Raw genomic sequence first — 25625 nt, 5'->3', positions numbered from 1 at the left:
CACTTTATACTTTGTCGTATGACAGTGTCACACAAAAGTACCAAACATAGCCGATATATACAAGCTCACAACACATCGCACTGCCACGCGTTGTGATCTTATAGTTTGGCTAGATCGGCAATTTTTCACTATTTTATAAAAGTTTGAAGATTTTGGAAAACACTCGTTTATAATGACATGCTCAAAATAGAGGTGACTGGTTGAAAGTGGTTAAATCTGTCTTTTATAAATATTTAATTAATGCAAGTATTAACACAAGCTTTATTGTCACATCACAGGATTAGAGGTGTAAAGAAGTGTTTTTTTTTTTTCGTACTGGCTCATCCAAGAGGGTTGATCCATGGACCACAACAGCTACCTAGACTCAAGCCGGGGACTGATGACCCTGAGTCACCCTAAGTGACTTAGTCACCTGGGCGAGGGAGGCTCAGACCAGAATTAAATGCTTGACGGAAAAGCAAGTGGTGCATTGCACAGGTCCAGTACCTGGTGAGACGCAGGAGGAGCCCAGCCTGCATCTCCAACACTCCATAAGCCTCACCCCAAGTTCAGAAAATCACCAGGTTAAGTGACCTGCTGCCAACAAGGTAAGTAAGCAGGTCGAAGAGGCTAATTGTCGGTATCAGCTGAGAACATGGGAGTCTATCCCCATTTCAATGCGTATGCCCTGGGAGATGGATTGCTGAGGTCGAGCGCAACATCTACCACCAGCTCCTGGCTCCTCCTCCAGTACTTACCACATCTACTTACCACATCTTGCCACAACCAAGCCGTGCTATTCCTACGCTGAGTTGGCGGTGCTCAGGATCGAACCCTTGTGGTCCAAAGGCGAGTGCTCTAACGACTGAGCTATCCAGATCCTAACAAGGAGAAAAAGTGGCACTAGTTAGGTGAAGATGTGGACCAGGTTCTCGAAGCTACAGCCAGACGGCCAGGCCAGTTAAGAGCTTGGGAAAGATCTTCGATGGCGCACCCTGAGGGACACTGCAGCGATCCAAGCAACCAGCATAGAGTTGGGAAACTGGCTCTATAGCGGTGGACAAGTCAGGGTTGCTTGGATTTACCAGTGTGGCATTCTCGAGTTCTCTGGCCATTGCTGGTCTATGATGTGTCTAGGACTAGGTTGCATCAAAAAGTGTGTGTTAAACCATTCTTAGCATTCAGGAAGGGAGGAAAGATTGAGTATTTTTAAAACACTGTATTTTCTATTTTTTGTCAGATAAATAATTAAAATAATCATAATAATTTTATTTTGTATAGTAAAATAAAAAAAGGAAGAAAACCCAATATCATGAATTGTATAAAATTGTTGGTTGGGTGAATTATTACATGCCTGCTTGGCAGCGGTTTGTCAGGAGGTCTAGTATCCAGTAGCACATGCTCGGGTGCATCTCAAGGTCTCTGAGCTTTGTATCGAGCCTGGCCCGGGCCGAGCCTGGCCGAATGCTGAGCTGTAGTCCACGAACAGTATACTGTACATGTATGTATGTATGTACTGTATTTGTTATTCAACTTTTTGTCATCCAAGTGAGAGAGGGCAGTGTGAAGAGCCATGGCAATTGCATCGTTGGTGGATCTGTTTTGACGGTATGCAAAGTGCCATGGGTCTAGCGAGGCAGGTCGCGTGGAGCAGATCACCAGCCTCTCAATACTAAAGGGGTGACTGAGGGCGACAGGTTGCCACTTATTCAGGGATGTCAATTTGGAGTCCAATTTGGATGGATACTGGGTAATGTGGCTTGAGAATGTGGCCTGGGATCCCTGGAGGGCCCGCAGCCTTAGGGGTGTCCACTTGTTTGAAGGCTCAGCATATGTCGGCCTCCGAGATGGTTGGTGTTGGTGCCGTTAGTCTCCTCGGGTGGTGCTGAGCCTGGCTTGTTGATGCGGGTGGAGTTGATCTCAAACTGGTTGAACTAGGGCATTCAGCTTGTCGGGGAGGGAGACAAGCGGGTTCTGGTTTTCGCATCTGATTTCTTTCTGCCTGCTGTCTGTTATTGTCTGTAGCGCCTGTCACATGCTCTTGCTTTAACCGCTGTTGAACTGGTCTTCCATTTTGACCTCGAACTCCTTCTCGGTCCTTCTGACGGTTCTCTGTAGGGCAGCGTGTGTGGGCCCCACGTTCCATAGATCTGAATACATTATGTGCATTTAGTGCAGCGCGTACCTCACAGTTGATCCATGGTGCATTAGAGTAGATCCAAACTGTCTTTTTTTGGACCGATGTTGTCAATGCACTTGCTACTTACTAATAAAGCCAGCAACTGTTTCTGAGAACTCATTGACATTATTCCTCGAGGTGCTTGAATATCTCCCTATCTGTTTGGACAAAGCAGGATTTCTGCATAGAATCTGTGTTCTGACCAGATTCAAACCTCCTTTTCAGCGACCAGCTCTTTTCCTGTCCGTTTCTTCCTGTAGGCAGGGAGCAGTTGTATGGAGCAGTGATATGAAATGCCAAATGGTGGACAGGTAAGGGTCTTAAAACCTTCCCGGAAGCGGGAGTAACAGTGGTCGAAAATTCTTTCGCCACGGGTGCTGCATATGATGTATTGGTAGTATTTTGGGAAAAGATTCATTCATTAGATTGGCTCTGTTAAAGTCCCCAACACAAATAAACAGAGCATCCGGGTGAGCGATTTCCTGTTCACTGATAGACCTGAAGTTCCTTTAATGCCATATCTGTGTTGGCACGTGGATGTAGTACACTGTACATCCACTTGTTGTTTACATACTGTACATTGTACAGTATGTAAACAAGAACAATGATTGCACTATACTCACAGGGGAGGTAGAATGCCTGCCATTCTATCATCACATAATCAATTTCTTGTAACTGTTTGTGTCCCCATTCTAAACACCCTGCTCTGTCTTTTCCTCTGCCATAGTGCCATTGTACAACCAGTCTACAACTGTTTGCCACTACTATGCAGCTGGGGAGGGGGTGAAGTGCCTCGACTCTGACAGGCAAGAGAGTGCAGTGTGTTCACTGTGTTATTACTGACTGAACGCAGTGTCCCCTCTTGCTTCTCTTGTGTACACCTATTTTAGTTAACCACATGAAGCCTAGCATCCCTATTCTGGGGGAAATAGAAGCTTAAAACGCGCCACAGCACGTTGTGAGCTTGTCAGTTGGCAATTCTCACCAAAGTGCTTTGGTGTAGAGGGAAATATTAGCAGACCTAGTATAGAGCCCTGGGTCAACAGAGTATAAGGTTTAAGTGGTTAATTATGCATTTAAAGACCTAGTATAGAGCCCTGGGTCAACGGAGTATAGGGTTTAAGTGGTTAATTATGAATTTAAAGAAGCATGTAATCTGTGCTTGCTTAACCTTTGACCAGCTCATGAAAAGTGTGTATAGACAGACAGCCAGACCCACCCGAGCGGCTTTACTGTAGACTAGCTGTGCTGTCGCAGCTGAAAAAAAAAACGTTACAAATGTAGGTGTAAAAAATTGACATACTACATTTTAAACGGATTCAGAGTGCTTTCAGTGAGTCTTTTTAATCTGCATGCAGCCAACGAACGGGGCCTGTCCTAATCACTTAATGGATTCTCTCTCACTCCCACACCTATCTGTAATATCCAGACCCTCTGCTGTCTCTTTCTCATACTCCGGTCTGAGCCACACCTCACTCAAGATACATAATGTCAAGTCACTTTTATTTCTTCTTTTATTCCATTCATGTTCAGTAGCAGTGTAGCCGTTTTTGCACTATATACAGTAAGGCACATACAATAGAGCTACGGATGCAAATGCACAAATGATTTACACCGGAGAGGGAGACACTGTTACAGATATTCATTCACTACTCATACTGTATATACAAACGCACATGTTGTGTGAAACGGAAAGGGAGGACGGTGGGGGCTCGAGAAAGAGAGAAAATTGACATCACTGGTGTAGAAACAGACAGAAGTTCATGATGTTTATGATCGGGGATGTATGTTCCTAAATCCCCTAGAACATGAGTCTTCAACAGGTAAGGGGGTTCGGGACCTCTAGGGGGTTCTCGGAGTTACTCGGAGTTGGGGGGCTGCCAATTGTTTGAGTGAAAGGACCTTTTTTCTTCTTCACATGAACTACTTGAACCCTAGCATGCTTATTCTGGGGGAAATCTTCGCTGAAAATAGCAGATCTACAAGCCCACAACGCAAGCTTGTAGATCAGCAATTTACACAGATGATAGTGCTGTCAAACAAGTCTATGAAGCTATCTATGCAGTCTATGAAAACGTTTAATCTGCAACGCAATTTTATACAATATGTAGTGGGGGTCCTTGGTTCTCTCTTGGCTAAAGGGTCCTTGGCCTGAAAAACTTTGAAGACCCCTGCCCTAGAATGGCTTTTTCACACCCGTCACTGGTTGAATATTGAGTTTTGATAGATTGTTCCATCTGTACTTCAACTCCCCAACTACCTGAACTCTGTCTAAATAAATGAAAAGTTACAACCAGGAGTTGAGTGAAAGAAAGTAAAAAAACAAAGTAGTCCACACCAAAACCTTTGTAATGAGGCTGCTTTTTGTATAATACTGTTTGCAATTACTCCTCCTCTATCATCACAAATCACAAGGCCATTAAACTTCATACATTAGATCTATAGCTCACTATCTGACAATTTGTGAAATTTGTAGGTCGAGGTCAAGAAAGTCAATAATTGATCAACACATTGTTATACTTATTCATCGTAGAAGGATGACACTGATTGCATTTGAAAGCTTGTCTCACTTCCCCACATTAAGTTTCCCAGATGACCTATGATAATGATGCTAATTGACATTGAAGTTTGGCATTTCACTGGCCGGCTCAACTGTGCACACCTCTAGGTTGACCGTGTTTTATCATTGTGATAGATCTGAAAGCTGAGAGGAGGCCAGCACAGGGAAGGAGAAAGACACGGACAGTCTACGGTGTAGTATGTGAGCATGGAGGCAAGCATATTAAAAATTACATCATTGACAGGTCCAGCCCACTCACATAAAAACAAACATTTTCTTTTCATTGTGTGAAAATGTCAACCTATTTGGTGCGGTTCAGTCCATCAGTTCTGTTCTGCTCACGGTTCTTACAACTCATCCTTGGCCCCAGTAACCCTCCCTCGGTTCTTGTCCTTTGGTGACCCTTGGCTCCGTCCACTCCTGCCACCACTGCTACCCTTCCCTCCCTCCTCTTCCTGCGTCACCACGCTCTGCCCGCCTGCAGCCCACAGGGCCTCAGCTTCCTCTCGCTCCTAAAGTGACAGAAGGTAGTGGGGCGGTAGATTAAAATTGATTTCCAGTGGGCGCTATGAAACGAGGAGACAGTATCCCAGAATGTCAAATGAAAACCAAGAGAGTTTAAAGAAAAACTAAAGTTAAAGAGTTGGGAGAAAAGTTTAAGATGGGTTTTTTCATAAGATTAGATATTGACCATTTGAACTGAGACCACTGTGAAACAGCACAACATTTTAACAAATGATGGTAGGCCACATTTTCTGCAGGATAGCAGAGGATAAAAATGGCAGAAATTGTATTAGCTAAATGAAGCTCTATATTGTTTTTATTCAATATATGACGGGCACTGTATGTATGACAGCATTTGAAAACAACCATGAAAATTAGCATTTTGAACTCAGCTAGTCTCATTAAGTAAACACCTGTGTTACTGCGGAAACGTCCACATATGACATGTATATGCTTATGACTTATTTATCACCAACAGTATATGCAATACGCAAGCAATCCAATGGGTCAAAGACACAATCCAACAGTGCAGTTAATTTCCACAAAATACAGTTCTCTAAATACAATTGTCATATTGACGGTTGAAGTCATAGAGATTTGAAGAACACACTTCTCATCTATTACTGTATTATTATTCCTCACCATGTCTCTGTGAAGCTTGTCTTTGGTGAACCAAAGGGCGAGCGAACACCTACGGCCTGCAGTCACCGCAGTAACCCCGTGGGGATTGACTGGACCAGAGGAGAAACCTACCAGACGCCCACAGCTGGGCTTTACCTGGGCCTGGAGACAGAGACAAAAACTGGGATCAAAGAGCTGATATATTGTCTTCTAACTGTTCATAATGCTTTAATGGAAGACCTCAGAATGTAGCAAGCGGCACAGAGATATAACATAAAGTAGTAAACTTTGCAACCGAAGCAGTGAAAACTTGGGACAAAGGAGAGAAGCTCTTGAATGGCGAAAGCTTGATGTGCTCCCTAGAGCAGGGGTCTTAAAAAATGTTCCGGCCAAGGACCCCTTAGCTGAGAGAGAGATGAAGCAGGGACCCCCACTAAATATTGCATAATATGCAGATTTAATAGATAGCTTCGTTGACAATCATCAGTGTTGTGTAAATGTATGTTTTTGTTTTGTTTATTTCAGACATTTAACCACTTAAACCCTCAATACTTAGTAAACTTGACCTTTGGCTTGCCTCTAAACTTCCCTCTTTGACGAAAATAGCCGATCTACAAGCTCACACCGTGAGGCGTTGTGAACTCTGCTATTTTCGACTAATGTTATCACACAAAGATTTGGCTGCCCCCCTGTAGTAACTCTAAGTCCTGGACCCCTTGTTGAAGACCCCTGCCCTAGAGAGCAAGGCGTTTAACCTTTCACCCCAACGACTCCAGAGAAGCTGCTCAGTAGCCAACAGCAGAACAGTATAGGCAACTGTATGAATGTGAAGCAGGTAAAAAGAGCCAGTCAACTTTTCTTGAGTACATCAAGGTTCAAAACAATCAAGGTGAAGCCACTTACTGTTACAGTCTTTGCATCCCTGTCTGTGAAGAAGAGCTCTCCCCCTTCAAAGTTGTCATTCAGATACAGAATGGCACTGTGAAGAAATGGGTTTGAGGTTAGTCTTTCAATGAATGTGTGGCAAGATATGTACAGTATGATCGTTATATACTATGCCAGCTCAGCTGTGGGTGAAATTGAACACAATATGCTCCAAGTAGCTAATTAACCTAACATGAGTTTTGGAAGGCATCCAATCTTGTATCCTGTCTTAATTTGCACAAATTAAAATCATTATCTCATGTGGTAGAATAAAATAATTACACTTTCAAATAATTCCTTAAAGTAACAGACTGTGTCTTGAAATAAATCAAATCCTATTTGTTTCAAGACAAGTGAGTGTTAAAAAAAACCCAGAAAAATAAAGTACGTTTTCAACATTTAATTTAATCTGCAACAATAAATGATTTGTTAATTACATCAAAATCAGAGATACTTTATGACCAATTATGAGGTTCATACAAGTATTTTGCTGGCATGTGGTGCAGCGACAACCTACAGTGTATATTCATTCATTCTGTATGCAAACTGAAACGATAAACTTAGGACATTCATGGACAATAATGGATATTATGTGTGTGTGGCATAGCAGTACACATCTGGTAAAAGGCATAACAGTACTGCACTAGCACTACAGCAGCGAGAATTGTGCAAACAATAGCAGTTTAGTACCTCAGGTCTCTGTGTATGAAGGCCGGTGGTTCCCTCCAGCACTGTCTGGTGTCTGGTTCTAGGAGACAGTTGTCAACGTGGACGGGATGAGACAGGTCCTGTCTGCCCTCCTGGTCCCCTGGACACAATAGAAAAGTAATTTTAAATTGAATAAAAAATTAATACATACACAAATCATAACACTTGTACTGTAGAACAGTGAATAATGACATTTTAGGTAGCTAAGAATTGAGTCATACTGTACATGAATGAGTAAGTAGATAGGGATGCCCATAAACTGTTGATGGAACAACTATCAGCTGTTGCTAAAATTTCACCAATGAAGGGGGTATGTTTCTCAATACATGATATTGATGGTTATGTGTATGTACGTGTATGTTGTATGTGGACATACTGTATATATATATACACAACTAGAGGTTTTGAGCCCTCACATCTAGAGGTGTTCCGGCCGCTCACTTACGTAGCACCGCTAATCCGACCAATATGTCTCAGTAAGCAAAGCAAAGCAAAGTTTGTTGTTTACCCAGGGTGTCGGACTAAGCACGAAGCTTGTTTCCAGCCGGACCCTGCATGGAAGCCTTGCTCAAGGGCTATTCAGCGGTGATTCATGATTGATGTGATGAATTGGGGAATCGAACTAGGGACCTTCCGGTATCAAGGCCGCCCCTCTAACCACTAGGCCACCGCTGCCACAAGTCATAGTCACCGCAAGTCACCGCAAGTCACCGCTGCCTCAGTCATAGTGCTGGGGGCTGTGTCAGGGTACCTGACATGTTGTACACATCTGTCTGTGTCCCTTTTGTGACCACATACTGTATGGAGATCCCTGATGTCGTTAGTATATGCCCATACCCTGCATATTGGCATACCCATAAATGTCTATATTGGTTTGATCGGTGGTCCTTTCTTCTTCTTTTTTTGGCCTTTACGGCACATCAGGTTTACATTTTTTTCCCTGTTTCTTTCCATTCAAATGTGCTGTTCTATCTTTTTCCACTTTTGTTTTACTATGTGTTTTAAATCATGTGCAAATAAACTAAACTAAACTAAACTAATCTAAACTAAACACTTTTGTTTAAATGTGGAAATCTGCCTTGGGCTTAAACTGTTGTGAAATAAAAATAATAAAACCCAAGAGACACATTGATTAGATACACAATACAACTCCAGAACACACAAGGCCAACATAAAATGCAGATGGTTTGGGTTGCTGTGTAGACTGTACCTGTGATAGCGGTGCGACAGACCAGATGCGTGAAGGTGATGAAGAGTCCAGAAGGGCTCCTGAAGTAGGAGTGAAGCACAGTTCTCACTCTCTCACCCAGCTCATGTAACAACCTGGCATCAGACTGGTTCACCATGTCCTCCTGAGCATACTGGGAGGAGACAGAGATACAGTTTCATTATGCCATCCCGTTCAAACTAGGAGATAGACACAGAGACTGGTTCACAGGCCCTCAGATGGAGCAGGGGCTTTGATACAACGATACACACCACTTTAAAGGCAAAATTATACATTTGCTTTTACTGGACAATTGATGGAACATGAGTAGGACCATTTAAGTTAATACTTATCAATAGAGTGTACCTCATGTTCTTTATTGACAAAATAAAGAACATGAGGTACACTCGAGTTGCTCTGCTAGAGTCTAGCAGAGAGTACATCACATGTCTAGCAGCTAGACATGTGATGTACTCTTTGCACTATAACACACATCCAACACATGGCCTCTGTAATAAGGTGTTCTATTTAAACTGTGAAATACACAATGTTCCTGCTCCACTGCTCAGATTGCAACCACTGCTGCTACAATTGTTTGGTGTTTGTTTTGGGCTTTTGCCCTCTCACTTGCGAAGCTTTAACCACAAGAACCCTAGTGTATTCTCTGCATGTCATAATAGGCAAACATTGGGCCAAGATAGGTGAACGTCCTTCGAAAATAGCAGAACGGCTATTTTCAGCTAACAGATTTGGTGTAGAGGGAAATAGTGGGGGGCAATATACGGGGGGACCCCTGTCAACAAAGTATAAAGGGTTTAAGTGCTTAAGGTGCATGATTGCACGCAGTCACAAGATCAGAGCCTAGTCACCAAAACAAACTATTCTGTGTAGGCTATACTGCGTATATACTGCTTTCATTTTCAATTTTCAATAAATCATATTCCGGTTGTACAGTATTTATATATTTTGGTAATAGGTTTAAATGAGCCTAGCTAATATTTATTTTAGATCTTTTAGAATTACAGTAATATTGATGAGTACATTTTGGGTCCTCTCCAAAAAATGTATAGTGGTACAGTATACAATTTAAAATGTTAATCCCAGTATGTTATATATGTGCAAAATGATTTCTCTCTCTCAGACACCTTTAAAGCTTTGAGGACAGTCAGACCCTCAAATTTCTCATGGGGTGTGTGTGGGGACCGTCGCCCTCGGTAACCATCTCCAGCTGATGCTGCAGCCTATCAGAGACAATAGGAAATGGAATGGAGAAATTAATGTAGGCTGAGGTGGGTGCCGCACGTCTATGACGCACACATACGCGTGCTTTCATGCATGCATGCATTACATTACATTTAGCAGACGCTTTTATCCAAAGTGACTTACAATAAGTGCATTCAACATGGGTAGGGAGCGAAACTACTAATCACCAGAAGTCTTAAGTGCATTCTCTTCTAAAACAAGCAACTACGAGTATACCTAGCGCTAAGGTAAAAGTGCAATATCAGCTACCTACTTTCTTAAACAGATGAGACAAGTAGGAAAATCAAATGAGCAAGAACTAAAACAAATAAGTGTATCGAATAAACAAGATCCAATAAAACAATGCATACACAGACACACAAACGCACGCACATACACACATGTGCATATTTATTTACTAGTTGGGCTTGGAGGTCCATTCAGCTGTTCTTATCAATGATGAACAAAACCTCCTAACTCCAAAAAATTAACATTTTGGAGTTAGCTAGTTTCTGCTCGACAGAGATATTAATTAGAGATATTATAGCTAAATAATTAAAATAATCAAAACAATCGTACTGTTGCTAACTGCTGTATTGCGTCACACTCTTTCTGTGTCATCACTCCGTCCAGTACGACGCGATTGGTCCCATTCAAAGCGTCATCGTCCATGGTGATGGTCACGCCCACCTGAGGGATCGGACCCCCTGGAGAGAGGACAAACAAAGAGAAAGTGAGAAAGAAAACAGAGTACTGTTCAGTGGTATTTAATCATTAAAATGTCCTGCCTCAATCATTGGATAGGGACTACCTTGACCCTCTGTAGTTTGCATACGAGGAGAACATTGAGATAGAGGATCATGATGCTACTATGGAGTAGTAAGAGTTAGGTCTACCTGCTTGCATTGACTCCTCTAATGGCTACTTCATCAATTATGGATGGAGATTGAAAACTACAAGGCTGACAGCAGGTGTCTTACCTGCATAGAACCCACTGTCATCCATCTCCACCTGCTTCTCTCCCGCCTCCATCTTCTCATTCATTTTCGCTTTCTCTGCTCTGAAGGACAATACAGAGGAATAGGATATTAATTTTTCAGCAAGAGTTAGGGCTCATTTATACTTCATTCAAGAACGTGTCACTCGATGAAAACAACCGATTTTCTATCAGTTATTAAAAGAAAATAATTAAAAAGATTACTTTCGTAATTTCGTTCTTATGCAACAAAGTATAAATATAAATATAAATTAAGCTTTACCTTGTTTCCATAATTCCCTTTCTGCTTTAAGCCTTGCTTAGAATACAGATTAAAACATAGATTGTCCTATGTGACTTACCGCCAGGCTTCTCGCAGAGACTCAGGCACTACATCCTCTGGAGTCCAAAGATCCTACATGGAAACATGTATTGAAGTTATACAAAAACAATATGCCTGTGACTTGTAACTGATTTCACATTGGGACCCTTATTTGGGGTCCTGACCCAGTGGAAAGTATACTTACTGGGTCAATGAAGCTGAAGTCAAGATTCTCCATGCCAAAATAGAGTAGCTCTTTCTCCTGCAAAGAGCGACTCACATATGTGACAATCTCCTGTATGACAGACAGAGAAACACAAATATCAAACACAGGGTTCACTTTTATATATGTATATATATATATATCTTTTTCAGTTTAGCAGCTTAGGTATAAGGTGTTACCCGAGCAGGCTGTGCGCCCTGTGACTCAGCGTCTCCCCCTAGTGTGTCATAGTAGAGCTGCAGGTTGCCCAGGTTGTCTGCATCTGTGGGGTAGAACAGGAGGAGGGAGCGGAGTGTCTGCACTGCCCCGCTCACATCACCAGCTGTGTGGAGAGAACCAGACAAGCTAAATATGGAGGACAAAGTCTGGTTCACAAAAGGAATGCATTCATTGTCACAAGGAGATCAAATACAGTCGCAGATATGAGGAAGACACCAAAGTATTGTGGTGTACAACAAATAGTGCATCAACATACACACACACACCCACAGAGCAAATACTGTCTATTACAATGCAGATGAACTACTAGACTAAACAAGGCACTGTGTGATTACTACACTATTTGACTATGAATATGACATCTGAACTCTGACCTTTGAACTGGGCGATATGCAAATGCTCCAGCTGCGTGGGCAGGAAGTCCTCCTGAGCAGAAATTCTTCCGGGTCGCGTGGCGACCTGGATCACACAGGACTGCTGACAGGAGAGCAGGGAGAGGGACAGAGCTAGTGGGAGGAGATCAAACACGTGAATGAAGCAGAACTGTAACTGATGTAACTGATGAGTAACTTTACTGTTAGTGACAAACGCAGACAGACAGATACAAAGATCTCCATATATGGGCATTGGGTGTTAACAGGTACAGCGGGTCTGTACGACTACTGCATAACCGAGTGGGGAATGCATTCCTAACTTGCATTGTTCCAGACTGGCATCGTTCCCGAGTAGGCTGGTGGCACCGGTCTAGTTATTATTAAAATAATTAAGTTGAATATTTCAAATATATAAACATATGTTGAAAAAATGCATGGAGGTACTTCCTTGGCCTACTGGCAGTGCACACAGGAAACTGGGCACTTAATGATCCAGCGGTTTGTGAGATCACTTTGGAAAAACAAACGTACACACTCACACACACAGAGCAAGTCTCTAGTCTACACTATAAGTATATAGATAGCTAGTAGCCTCCTACAGAGCCATGCCGTAAAATGACTTCGGCCTGTTCGTGTGCACTTTTCCATTGTACCTGCAGCCTTCTCAAACACACTGCCGTCCCCGGCGTCCACTCCTCTGTCCTCAGGCAGGCGCTGGCACGCCATCTCACACTGCACCCTGCACTCTGTTGTCTGCTTCAGGGTCTCATTAACACACTGCTTCCACGTCGCCACTGCCTGGGCCCAGTCAGAAGACACCTCAAACTGGAGGGCAGAATCGTACAGAGTCTGGGGATGTTGGATGGATGGAGGGGAAGAAGAGATATGTTCAGAAAAGTAAGTCAGTAAGTAATCTTTATTTAAAAGGCACCTTTCAAACTCAAAGTATTCACTGTTTTCAGAGAAGGAACTAAGAAAGATTACGGGAAAAAAGCATCGGAAATCAACATGGATGTGCTGCAAGGTCTGATTTCTCATTTAACTTTGAGATTAAGACTCAGAAGCTATACAGAAGAAATCTAGGACAGTAAACAATAACAGGTAATATTATATTCTGTAAGTAACAAGGATGGAAAAGGATGTTTATGTCTTCATTGGATCTCCATGCATTGTACATGTGAGCTACAGGTGGCGAACATATCCAATATTACAACAAATGTAATTGACCCTTTAATATTTGTACTAAACATTCCAATTCATTTGAGATCTTTGTTGCATGTTAAGTACGTTTAAGCCTACATCCCACTCAGTCTCTGAGCAGTATACTTTTCTAATTTAATCAAAGCAGTAACTGTGCATTACGCCCTTGAGAGTTAGTGTTAAACATAGGGATAGGGTTCATGTGGTCTCATGTTGCCAGATGATCGTCTAGCAACGCAAGACTAGGGTTCATGTACTGTAGGTGTGTGGGTACAGCAAATCCCATGGGTTTGTACTGTGTGCCTGAATGAGAAATCAAAGACGAGGCGAGGTGCAGTATTTGCTCCCTCAGGCCCCAGCCATTTACCTGGGTGAAAGGAAAGTTTAAGTGGATACACAGACAGCATATCTGAGAGAGAAGTGGATATCATATCCACAGACACTGTATTAAGACTACAAATGTTTTGTCCTGAGCTTGTTGGTGTGTGATTCCATTGTTTTGAATCAACTTTGTAAAAGGATTACTGATTGGGTGATGGTCTTGATCTATAGCTAAGAACATATGAAACCTCCAGAGCGAAGCCCACTCCGTTTCAAATGATCCCGCTTCCATTACTTCTCACTTATACGTTATATGTTATATGTTATTTTATAGTGATTTCCATTAGGAGGTGTTTCTGTTGTCCAATATAGTTGTGTCTTTGCTTCTTATCTTGATGTATTTCATTTGCTTTTTCATTCTATAGTTTGTTTGATCTTTCTCATTGTTTCTAATGTTTCAATTAAACTATCAATTCTGTTCAGTATGTGTGTGTGTGGGGGGGGGGGGGTAAACAAATAAATCTACAAATGTACAAAGGGGAGTAGACTTCCAAATCTCTGTGGACCATTTCCTGTCCTCCTCACCCAGTGTTTCTCTGCCTCTATCTCTCTGTCCAGGAAGTCGTCCTCCTTCACTGTGTCCATCCGTCTGTACTTCTCAATGTTGTTCCTCATCTCCAGGTGGTTGGGGTTGGCCACAAAGTATGTGTGAGCTGCAGACGCAGCCTTCTGCAACTTTTGCAACTGCAGAGAAAATGAGTGCACAGGCTGAAACGTCTCTCCTCTTGTCAACCTTTCATACAAACAAATCTATGGTGTCCTCTGGAGCTCCTCTGAAGCTCTGGGTAAGAGAGCCTGCTTGTAACTGAGCCGCTTGGCTGCTCACACTTGATTTCTTCAATTCCTTGAACAGTTTTCAGGGGAAAAGTAGGAAGAAGGAAGGAAGGAAGGAAGGAAGGAAGGAAGGGAGGAAGGAAGGAAGGGAGGAAGCAAAAGAGAAAGAAAGGAAGAAATGGAGGGACATAATGGAGGAAGAGAGGAAGGAATGGAAAACTGAGAGAAAACAATTTTTGAAATGAAGAGAGAAAACAAAATGTATCCTGCCCTGATAAATTGTAGGAAGAGATGTTTTGTGATGTAATGTATTTGTGGTACATTTCCTACACTCTGTAGGTAATTAATGTATACAAATGTGATACCACTACAAACTTTTGATAGCATAGGTCATTGGCCATCTATAAAGAATTCGATATTATAACATGAATTTAGTGAGTAGTATTATTGATAGTTTAGTTTAGAGTAGACATATTGTACACTGCTGGTCCTGAGTATGATTTTCATCTTTATGTGTAAGCATGTAAATGACAGATAAAACAAATGAACCTGACTAGTCAGGATTCAGTGGCTTTTGTTGCCATATTATTTTGTGTTGCAGTGTGTTGCTCCAGATAAACACACAAGACAGGATACTCTTTAGACCTATAATTATACTCCCAACAAAGTCGGCCCTTAAGGGAGGTTATCGGAAAACTTACCTTGTAGTATGTGACTTGTAGGTAGTTGTAGGGGTTGCGGCTAATGAATTCATACTCGATGTCCACAGAGACAGGGAGCTGTCCCGTTGGGCTGACAGCCCGTCCAACACAGAACCTCACACACTCGGCCCTCTGCTGCACCCAGTCCAGAGCCCACAGGTCCCTCACACTCCCCTCCTCAGTGTCTGATGGAACCACAAGGGAAACATCAATATTGTTAGAAGTTCATGCAATGGCTCATCAGTCAATATTACCAACAACCAATTAGTCTTATGGAATGCATTATGTGGGGTTAGAGTTTTAAACTTTATCCAAATGTCTTCTGTCACATTTTGGTTTAGAGACGGTATGTTATCCAAAATTAGCTATTGATCATCGATGGTCTGGTCCGTCTGGACAGTGCCCAACTACTAGGAGGATCAATACATTACGTTATTGTGTCCTCCTCACGTTATTTCGAACTGTGGGATGTAGTAGTAGCCGAACTATGCCAGTGGTTCTCAACCTTTACAGGTCGTGACCCCCCAAAATAGTCATGTTTGAACTGGAGACCCCCACCCTGACAAGCTCTTGGAATTGCAGGAGTTGAGGCATAACATTTAGTTTGACTCGGTTCCACAGATACATATTGTGAAAATAGCAGACCTACAAGCTAGCAAGCAACCCCTAGCATGAGCTTGTAGATCGGCTATTTTCCTTTTTTTTTGCTTCTTTCTTATATTATTTGTCAATTTGGCAAATTTTTGACCAGTATTTATAGAATAGTTTGTTGATTACTTTTGATGCAGTAATGGTATTTTTCTGTCTTTTTTTGTAGGTATTAAAATAAAAGGTCTTAAAAGTCCTTGAATAGTCACTTCATTTTCATGAGGGGACCCCCCTGGGGATCCCGACCATAGGGTCCCGACCCACAGGTTGAGAACCACTGATCTATGCCATATTATAAACTGATGTACGTGAGTGAAGCACGCACGCGCGCGCACACACATACACACACACACACACACACACACACACACACACACACACACACACACACACGACAAGACCCCGTACCTAGTTTATTAAGCTTGTCCTGTCCGGCCTTGATACATTCGCCGTGGCATTGCCTTCGCACCCGAGCCAGCGCGTTTTTGGCTGCGATAGACTTCTCCAGCAGCTCCGCCGCCCTCTCCCACTCCTCAGAGAAGTATGACCGCACTCCGGAGTAATATAACAGATCATACGGTGGCAAGAGTCCCGAGACAGATGATGAAGTGCCAGTGCTACCGGCGGCTGCAGCGGGCAAGGTCACATCACACAGTAACAATATAAAGTTGTTCAGCAGCGCCACGTACACAGAGACATGATTTGAGTGCAGCGCCATGGTCCAAACACTATCCAGAGGAGAGGGAGGAGGAGGAGGAGGGACCAGTGGTGTAAAGTAACTAAGTACATTTACTCAAGTACTGTACTTAAGTACCATTTTGAGGTATTGTTTTTACCTTTGGTGGAGTATTTCCAAATGTCAGTACTTCTACTCCACCTCAGAGGCAAATATTGTACTTTTACTCCACTATAATTATTTGAAAACTTAGTAACTAGTTACTTTGTAGATTTTGATTATTATTACCATATATTAACCACTTCAGCCCTATATAAATTTCGGCCATTTGAAAATAGCTGATCTACAAGCTCACAATGCGATGCATTCATACTTTTACTTAAGTAAAAAAAAAAAAAGAGTACTTTTTCCACCACTGGGAGGGACTAGGAGCTATCCAGATTCCAGAAGATTTGAGGAAATATATCATCCAGACAAGATCTGATGCCAGACAGACAGCCACCACACCCTATTTATCATTCAGATTGAAAACTTTGATTCTCAGAGACCAGGACAGGACAGGACGTCTTTCATTTCCTTTTTAAATTATGTTTTCATACTGGACCTAAAAGTGCATTTTCATTGTTTGGCTGGTGATCACTCACTGCTGTACATGGAAGTGCAATACTGGCATACAGACACCAGAGGCCACCGCTCTTTTAATTCAACAGGCATCACCATAATACTTTAAAAAATAGTTCGATTTAATAGACCAATTATTTGTTTACTAACATTGAGCCTGGACGCACAGGTGATTGTTTCACGCAATCAATTCCCAACCTGTTTCGGGGTGCACTGGTTTCAGCACACCCCAACCCCCTCTTGTGTGTGTTGGCTAGTGAGACGCGTCCTAACGAGACCTGATATAATGGGTTTCGTTGCGCGCATACTGGCTGCGTGCAGCCAGTGTGACGTCGTCTGTTAAGGGGTCTATAGCTAAAATATTCAGCAAAATCTGTTGATCTAGCTGTGAATGTGACCAATTCTACAATTGCCATAATATATACACTTGTAAACTGTACAGAAGCATTTCGTAAGTATCATGTGAGAGACAGTACAAACTTACAGTATGGTGGACAAGAAAGATGTTAGTTGCTTTTAACATACAAACAATGCACTGCTTTGAACCATAGAGTTATAATCTATCGCTTTGAACAGCGATTTCACAAAAAATAGATGATCTGTCGAATATGGTGACTCCTGAATCCTATCAAGACGTTGAAATAAATCTCAGGCAAACTTACATCATGTGTGTTATTGTATGCGTGACGTGTATTGCAACTGATTATGTTGAGAGAAGAAAATAGACCGTTTTATGCAGATTATAGATATTTTGTGGGATTTGTTTTGAAAATGAAATACATAAATACAACTACTACTACTGATGATGATGATGATGATGATGATGATGATGATGATGATGATAATAACCTCAAACACCAGTCTGCAAATATACGGAAATAAGCGACCTCTAGAGTCACCGTATACGATAGGTCACGGGAGTGGCTGTAACATTGCAACCCGCAGCTGAGTGTGAGACAGTGTGTGGCCTTCCGTTCCGTCGGAGCATCACAGTCACAGACACACTGATTCATTCAGCGGCTCACACAGGGAGGAGAAGGAGATCCTAAACTACAGCCACTATTTCCGAGCCGTTTCTATCAAAGGCTTTGGGGTCCAAACTCAAAGGCAGGACTAGCTAGCTCGTCATGGCGGAGGTTAGCGACGTTTTGATGTCGGTTTTGTCCACAATTCGGGTACCGAGGCCCGGGGACCGTGTCCACAAAGACGAATGCGCCTTGTCATTTTCCACGCCGGTAAGATGTTGTCCCCTCAACGGGCCAACGAACAGTGTTGTTGCCTTTCAGGTTTCCTCCATTTATGATGTGCAACGAAACGGCATGACTACCATGTTATCTCACTTTAGCTTATTGGCCTCCTTTGATGTTCAACTCAGACACAACTTAACAGTCAAGCTAAGCTAGGCTAAAAGCTAGGTTAGCTATATAGCCCTGTGTTGTCAAATTAGCCTGCTAGCTAGCTAACAGTCTACGTGGTGTCAGCAATGACATGGCACTTGATGCTCAATTTTCATTGAAACACCCAACATTTAGAGCTTTATTCGTTTGGTCTGTTAGTTTTCTGACAGTGGACGGTACATTGATGTCAGTGTGGCTGAATGGCAGCAACACGTTAGCAAAGCAGCCTTTGCTTATAATGTAATTGATACTATTGACATACAGTGCAGACAGTGTTGTGTGTGTCCACTGTTTCCACGGGTCTTTCCAAGTATGTTTGTCATGTGCTTTGTTTGCAACTGACTGTATATACTGTATCTGCTCTGTATAGAAGTGGTGTAGTAGTTGCAAATAACCTTTATAATGAAACATTTATTGGATCTCTATTAATGTTAGCTGTGCCAACATTAACCACATGATCCCTACCTGCAAACTATCCCAACCTCAAAGTTGCAATTCCCTCTATTTGACAACACAATTTGTGAGACAGAAAAATTCAATCTGATTGTATTAAGTGATGATAAAATCATCAATATTGCGTCTCTAAGGACAGCATGGGTTATCTTCTTTGTCTCTGTAAAGCCTTATTTTCACAAATATTATTGTCATGATATGAGCAGCTGCCTGTAAGTAAACCTCGTGAAGCCATAATTCTTCTAAGTGTTCTTCTTTTGCTGTGTTTTAAACATGCATTACATCCACAAAACATGCTCATTATTGCCAGGCATGTGAGTGAAGTGGTTTTGTGGAGTGCTCATTTTAAATCACTCAACGTCCTGTTTCCAAATTGCACAAATGCTGGACGTTGAGTGATTTTAAAACAAGCACTCCCCAAAACCACTTAATTTGTGCTTGGTGATAATGAGCACACGTAGCTGTACAACACAGCAAAAGAAGAAGAACACTAGAATCATGGCTTTACAGTGTTTATTGACAGAAAGTTGCTCATAACATTATAATGGTGGATTTAGGCTTTACAGAGACAAAGGGTATAACCTAAGCTGTCCATAGATGTGCGACATTGTTGAGTTTATTGTCGTTTAGTACAATAAGATAGGACTGTTCTGTTTTATGTCAATGGAGGGAATTGCAACTTGGAGCAGTGTTGCCCACTCAAGGGCCCAGGCCCCCCTTACGGGCTGCCAAAGATCACAGGGGGGTGTGAAGTGTTTGGAGCTAGTACACACTTTTAAACATGTTGCACAAAATCATAACTTTGCCTTCATCCACTTTCAACTTGCCATCCATATTGGGCAAGTCATTATTATTATTGTAAAAAAAAAAGGTAAAACATTTTCATTCAGCAAAAATAGCAGATCTACATTGCAACACGTTGTCAGCTTGTAGATTGGCTAATTTCGTCCAAAAGATTTGGTGTGGAGGGAAAAAAGGAGGGGAAAAGTATATAGACCCCTTGGGGAATTCAGTAAACTAAGTATATGTATAGTGTTTAAGTGGTTAAGCAAGCATTGTCTAATTTAGTTTTCTAGTACTTATTGAGCATACATGGTGAACACACCGGACTCTGACTGTTTTCCTGAACTGCAGGAGAGCGAGGGAGGACTGTATGTGTGCATGAACAGTTTCCTGGGCTTCGGCAGCCAGTACGTTGACAGGCACCATGCCAGAACTGGACAGCGGGCGTATCTGCACATCACTCGGACCCGTAAGACTCAGGTAACCATATGTCTGTGATCACATTAGTTCAGTGTCTTAGTCAAAGGATGCTGGATGTGAGAGGATACATGACAGTGATTATCAAATGACTGACCTTTTGGTAACAAGATAAGAGTCTCAGATGACTAATAGGGCCCTAATAGACATTCTTGTAAATATGTTTTTGTATCTTGGGTCTAAAAGTGGGTAATGAGCAAGGGATACTGAATGGTGAGCACTGAACATGTCATTGTTGAGGAATAAACTCCCGACGGGGTGATTAGACCCCGACACAAAGCGAAGGGGTCTTTATCACCCTGAACAGGTTTATTTCTCAACAATGACCTGCTCACCATTCATTATTTTTATTTACATAGCTGCCTTGTTGAATACGTCCAGAAACCAAGCACAGCAGATTGCTTTATTAATTGGTTGATGCAGGTGCGTTGTCTCCATGACCATCGGTCTGTTATTGATAGCAGGACACATTCGGCGTCCACTTAGTGATTCCCAATGCTTTTTTCTCCTCAGAAGGAAGATGACAATAACTCTGACCCACCTAAGAAAAAGCCCACCCGACTGGCTATAGGTAAGGGCGTGGGAGTGGAATTCACAAATGTACACATTTACACAATATCACGTGTACAGAGTAGAGGTCTTCACGGGTCAAATATAAATACCCGAACCCAAATGGACCCGTGATTTTTTTACCCGGAACCGAATGGACCCGGCCTATGGTCCAATATGAAGGACCGATACCCGAATGGACCCGCGAAAAAAATACCCGTAACCGAATGGACCCGGGCCATTGTTAGAAATTGAGATCCGGACCCGAACAGCACCGAGAGCTGTCGGGAACCGACCCGTATAGAACCGTGACATACAAGAACCGAACCCGTATATAACCCGACTTACCCGAGCCTCCGAAAAACCCGAACGCAAAATTGTTTGACAACGTCATTAGTACAAGTTGTCCAGCGTTAAATAAGACTTGTTTCATACTTTCTTACCTATAAATGTATAGCCTCCTCCATGCTGATTATGATGTATAATCCCAGTCAATGCTCATTTGACAGCTATACAAAAATAAATCCACGTTCTATATGTTTGTAATCCTTCTTCATTGCCAACTATAATCCACGTTAATTTCTAATGTTAAACCACATTTAATGTTGTTTAACATTATAATTGGCTTTGGAGTTTCCATTGTGCTTTGAGTAACAACATGTTGATATTAACTCGATTATTTTACCATTTTTAACCATTAACCAAAGCGTGACGTTAATCGACAATATTTGATATAACTTGTGTATATAAATGAGAGCTGTGTTCCGTCAGCAGCTATAAATGAGTGGGTAAAATATGTCCAAGGATTCGTCGGTGATGTCATCGCTGGCGAATCCTTGCTAAAGTTGCTATCTTTAAAACAACTTCGAACATGGCGTAGCGTCCGTCGCTACTTCCTTGTTGCATAGTGACATCACTGTCGAATCCTTGGTATCTTTGTCGTAGCTTTTCAACGTGTTTGTTGATCAGCGCCGTTAATATGCGCTGTAGTCTTTGCTCGTGGTAGTGAAACACTAAACAGGATTATTATCTCATGTCAACATTCAAGTACAACTATCAGAAGATGTAACTCAGGTAAAGTAATGCGCCACTAAAGTTCTAAAGTTTTCCACCCCTGTCCAAATTGTTCCTAATACAGACAGAGCCTTCGGTCAAGAAAGACGATCATCAAGGCTAATACAGACATAAATATGTTTTAATCATCCTATCCTTGTTAATATATCGCCATTTAGGTCAATGATATAACATTATGTAGTGATATGATAATATAAATAGCAGCCAGTCATTGACTGCGTCACTGCCAGTCTGTCTTCTGAGCGACCGACCTCCCTCCCTCCCTCCACTCGGGTATTAATGGAACCGTGCATTTCACAGTCTGAGCCCCGAGAAACCCGCTCGCCGGGTCAACTCGGGTATTAGTGGAACCGTCCATTTCACAGTCGGAGAACCGAGACCCGAGACGGACTGTACCGGCTCCGACCCGGACCCGGAGTCACATCTTGTGAATGGACCCGTGACCGAACGAGACCCGAGACGGACTGTACCGGCTCCGACCCGGACCCGGAGTCACATCTTGTTAATGGACCCGTGACCGAGCCGGGTACGGGTCGGAACCCGGGTATTTCGGGTTACATGCCTAACCCGACGAGCTCTAGTACAGAGTGAATAAAATATTAAATTTATTGTGTACACAAGGAAATTCACTTTTGGCTATAATGATATTATATATTAGTGATAATAGTGATATTATAGTAGTAGTGCTGTAGTAGCATTCCAATGCAACAGGATACAATAAATACACAAACACACTTCACAAGGACTACATACTGTAACTGATCATCAGATATAGTTATGGTTGAGGAAAAAATAAATACACAATCCTGATAGTATCAGTAGTTTAGTTATAGAATAACCATGTCTTCATTCACCATTCGCCTAGGAATCGAAGGAGGATTTGATGTGGAGCAGGAGCAGTATGAGGAAGATGTAAAAGTTGTCCTCTTCCCGGACAGACAGGAAGTGACATCAGATGACCTTGCTACCATGCCCGATGTTGTAAGAGAGCGGGTGAGATACTTGTCCACTGAGGTACCACTGAGGTACACGTTGCTTCTCAAAACTCCATGTCAAGGTGCAACAGCAGATAAGAATCTACTTCTTAGTTTTACTTGACAATGTTTAAAAACTCATAAGCATGCATAAAACACACACACACACACACACACACACACACACACACACACACACACAAATTGTTCGTTAAAGACTCATTTGCACTGAGGCATAAAACAAAACGCTTTTATCTGAATGAAACATATGCACAGAACCGTACAAGATCTTAATGTTTTTTTTAACCTATGATACCTTACTAGACCAAGTGCACAAACATAATACCATCTTGAAGTACATAGTAAATGTCTTTTAATATGTTAAAAAAAGTATTACATTCCCAGGCACAGAGGCTGGTAAAGAAAAAAAAAGAAGTTTGGTCACAAACGACAATACAGTTATTTTATTCTTAGATTATAAACACCAAAGAATTAACAAAGAAAATATCATAATGATTGTACATCAGCCAGGCAAAAACCTTTTGATAAGGCCAAAGCAGGAAGCAATATCCCGATAACATCTCACATCATAGTCACTCATGAGTGCGAAATGCACATTTGTCATAAAGGTATATGACACTACATAATTTCACTGGCAAATTAACCGGTGTAGAATGCAGTGGGGCTAAAAGTGTGTCAGCGGTGAGAGAGGTACTACCCTCTGTTTGTTCCCCCAGGTGTCTCTGTCCATGGATGGTCTTAGGGCGGCAGACTCAGTGTCGCACGCCCTGCAGGTCCAACAGTGGGACGGAGAGGTGAGACAGGAGTCTCGGCACGCCACCGACCTCAAACAGCTAGACAACGGGATCAAAATTCTACCCAGGTGAGACGGGGGAGACATTCCGCCTAGCCACATTTAGGACACGTTTCTTTGCAGAAGGGATGTCTTGTCAAAGTCACTCTGACCCTAGACACTCAGCCTGAATTTTCATTTCGTTTCACTCCATTATTCAGTCTGAAAGCCCTCTCAGTGCAGCCGTTTTCTGAGATGGGGGCGTGGCCAAAGTGGGACTCTTTGGCGATTGGTTCATACTGGATTATCCCGGTGCCGATTGGGCCGGGCCGTCGTTTAGATTTTCAACCGAGAAAACCCCACCTTCTACAGTGTCACCAGACCCTGAATAATAGGCTAGCGATTTCAGGGGCTGGAGCCAGCTACTCTGAGCCTTCACCAGATTGAAAATGAAATGATGAATTGTAGACATGGTGTAGGGATTGCAAAACAGCAGAATAGAAGGCTCCAGTCTTTCCATATCATAAACCCAATAATAGCTGAAAGGCAGACGGCATAATGGGAGGCACAGGAGAGAGAACATGTAGACTGACATACGTGCATGCCTGTGAAAACAAAAGGCTACCTAGAACGGAGGTTCTCAAATGGTGAGGCGAGGTCAATTTTTTAAGGTACTCTATTTAACCTGGTCATATTCCCAAGATTCCTTGACCTTTTTCAGAATATACCCATTTTCATCCAATGCATGTCTAATTAGATATGTTAATCGCAGCCTTTTTATTGGGAAACAAGGCCCATCAAATTAGGCAAATGTGTCTCCAAAGTGCAAGAGGTCTCAAAGTAACTCTTTTTGTTCATAAACAAACATAAACACTGGATTCTGCCAATGTGTAACATTACATCAGATCGATGGATCCGGTCCGGATATTGTTCAGGAGATAATTCAAATTGTAAAATCAACATGAAGTAGATGTTTGTTATACATTGGCTGAATCTGCTCTATTTGTGGTTGTTTATGTGCAAAAAGTTACTTTGAGACTTGTTTCATTGTACAATGTAGAGGAGACTTTTTTGGATTATTTATAATCAACACAGCAGCTAGCTACTGAAAATATCTCACCAATTTTGGGATTTACACCATGGCAAAGTAACTACATAAAGCAAATCTCTACCATAAGTGTAACTTTGCTTTAACCTAAAAAAGGACCAACTTCAAGACAACCTATTCAGAATGACCAGCTGCAAGACCACCTAAAGCCACTGAGTAGCGCAATTGAGATACATTACACTGTAACATCCAGCAATGTAAATGTAAGTCTAGGCTTTTAATCTGATACAGTACCATAAATCAATTGAACGCACCAACATTGGAAGATTGCGATCCATGATGGGGCAGAGTAGAACCTGTTGGCAGCCTGGCAAACAGCGCTGGATGGTGGATTATGATGTGATTTAGCAGATGGTGTTAACATCATGGAGATATGATTTTTCGAAGATCTAGACTCCCATCCACTTCCTTGTTAACTTATAACTTAAACATTCTGTATCTCGGCTCCTGAATACTTTTTTTTTTTCAATGAAAAATCTCTGGCAGTGGGCAAACACGGCCAGCAATAATTCAGGCAGTGAATGAGTTAAAGAAATTATAGTTTTTCGAGCAAAACGCCAACGCTGAGCTTACGGTTGATCGATGCACAACAACTGCATATTAGTTCTCCATGTAGAAACTACCACCACCCCACGTCAAACTTGACCAGCTACAAGCAATGGTGAAGAGCTGATTCATTTTTTAAATTGGGCTCCTGACCTCTTCTAATATGCACAGCATATTTTAGAATGAGTTTACAGCTAGCTAGTGACGGCTGACATAAGCTTTGACAAAAGGGAAAATCTATCATATATGCATCACTTTCTCATGTGTCTCTCTGAATCTGCATAGCTGATATGAGCTACATTTTATATAATATATATATATTTCTGTAAGATTTGATTTAGTGTGTGTGAAATATCTCTGAATAATGAAAACATGCTCTACATAAAGATTACAAATGCCTTGAGATTTGGGTTTGACCTTCTTTTTTTTCTT

At 42.0% G+C, this 25625-nt stretch overlaps 2 protein-coding genes across 4 annotated transcripts in view; one reads left to right on the top strand and one right to left on the bottom strand.

Moving 5' to 3' along the window:
- Window positions 1-3664: 3664 nt before the first annotated feature.
- Window positions 3665-16463, bottom strand: p3h3 (prolyl 3-hydroxylase 3). Its single transcript, XM_084052055.1, has 16 exons — window positions 16151-16463; window positions 15095-15279; window positions 14145-14303; window positions 12692-12887; window positions 12039-12170; window positions 11625-11767; window positions 11428-11517; window positions 11263-11315; window positions 10905-10984; window positions 10504-10631; window positions 9828-9923; window positions 8686-8836; window positions 7458-7575; window positions 6747-6822; window positions 5865-6005; window positions 3665-5230 (listed from the first exon to the last, which is right to left on the bottom strand). The coding sequence occupies exons 1-16, from the start codon at window positions 16458-16460 to the stop codon at window positions 5066-5068; spliced, it is 2223 nt and encodes a 740-aa protein (XP_083908181.1). The 5' UTR covers window positions 16461-16463; the 3' UTR covers window positions 3665-5065.
- A 1508-nt stretch (window positions 16464-17971) lies between these two features.
- Window positions 17972-25625, top strand: part of usp5 (ubiquitin specific peptidase 5 (isopeptidase T)) — a 28558-nt gene continuing 20904 nt past the window's right edge. For all 3 annotated transcript variants that reach the window (XM_084052054.1, XM_084052052.1, XM_084052053.1), the window contains exons 1-5: window positions 17972-18274; window positions 20024-20152; window positions 20663-20720; window positions 22638-22765; window positions 23484-23629. In XM_084052054.1, the coding sequence (XP_083908180.1) occupies window positions 18167-18274; window positions 20024-20152; window positions 20663-20720; window positions 22638-22765; window positions 23484-23629 (569 nt within the window). In that variant the 5' untranslated portion in view covers window positions 17972-18166. The remainder of the gene's footprint in view (window positions 18275-20023; window positions 20153-20662; window positions 20721-22637; window positions 22766-23483; window positions 23630-25625) is intronic.

Source organism: Gymnoscopelus microlampas (genome assembly GCF_963454915.1).
Source record: "Gymnoscopelus microlampas genome assembly, chromosome: 3".
Classification (NCBI taxonomy): Eukaryota; Metazoa; Chordata; class Actinopteri; order Myctophiformes; family Myctophidae; genus Gymnoscopelus; species Gymnoscopelus microlampas.
Note: the sequence above shows the minus strand (reverse complement) of the source record. Positions and strands in the feature narration are given on the sequence as shown.

Excerpts from the sequence above, each read along its gene's own strand:
- p3h3 (XM_084052055.1), bottom strand. The coding sequence starts at position 16,460 with ATGGCGCTGCACTCAAATCATGTCTCTGTGTACGTGGCGCTGCTGAAC. Across the intron at positions 7,576-8,685 it reads CTGTCGCACCGCTATCACAG|GGGACCAGGAGGGCAGACAG; the intron begins GTACAGTCTACA and ends TATTGTGTCCAG. Across the intron at positions 5,231-5,864 it reads ACAAGCTTCACAGAGACATG|GAGCGAGAGGAAGCTGAGGC; the intron begins GTGAGGAATAAT and ends CTGTCACTTTAG.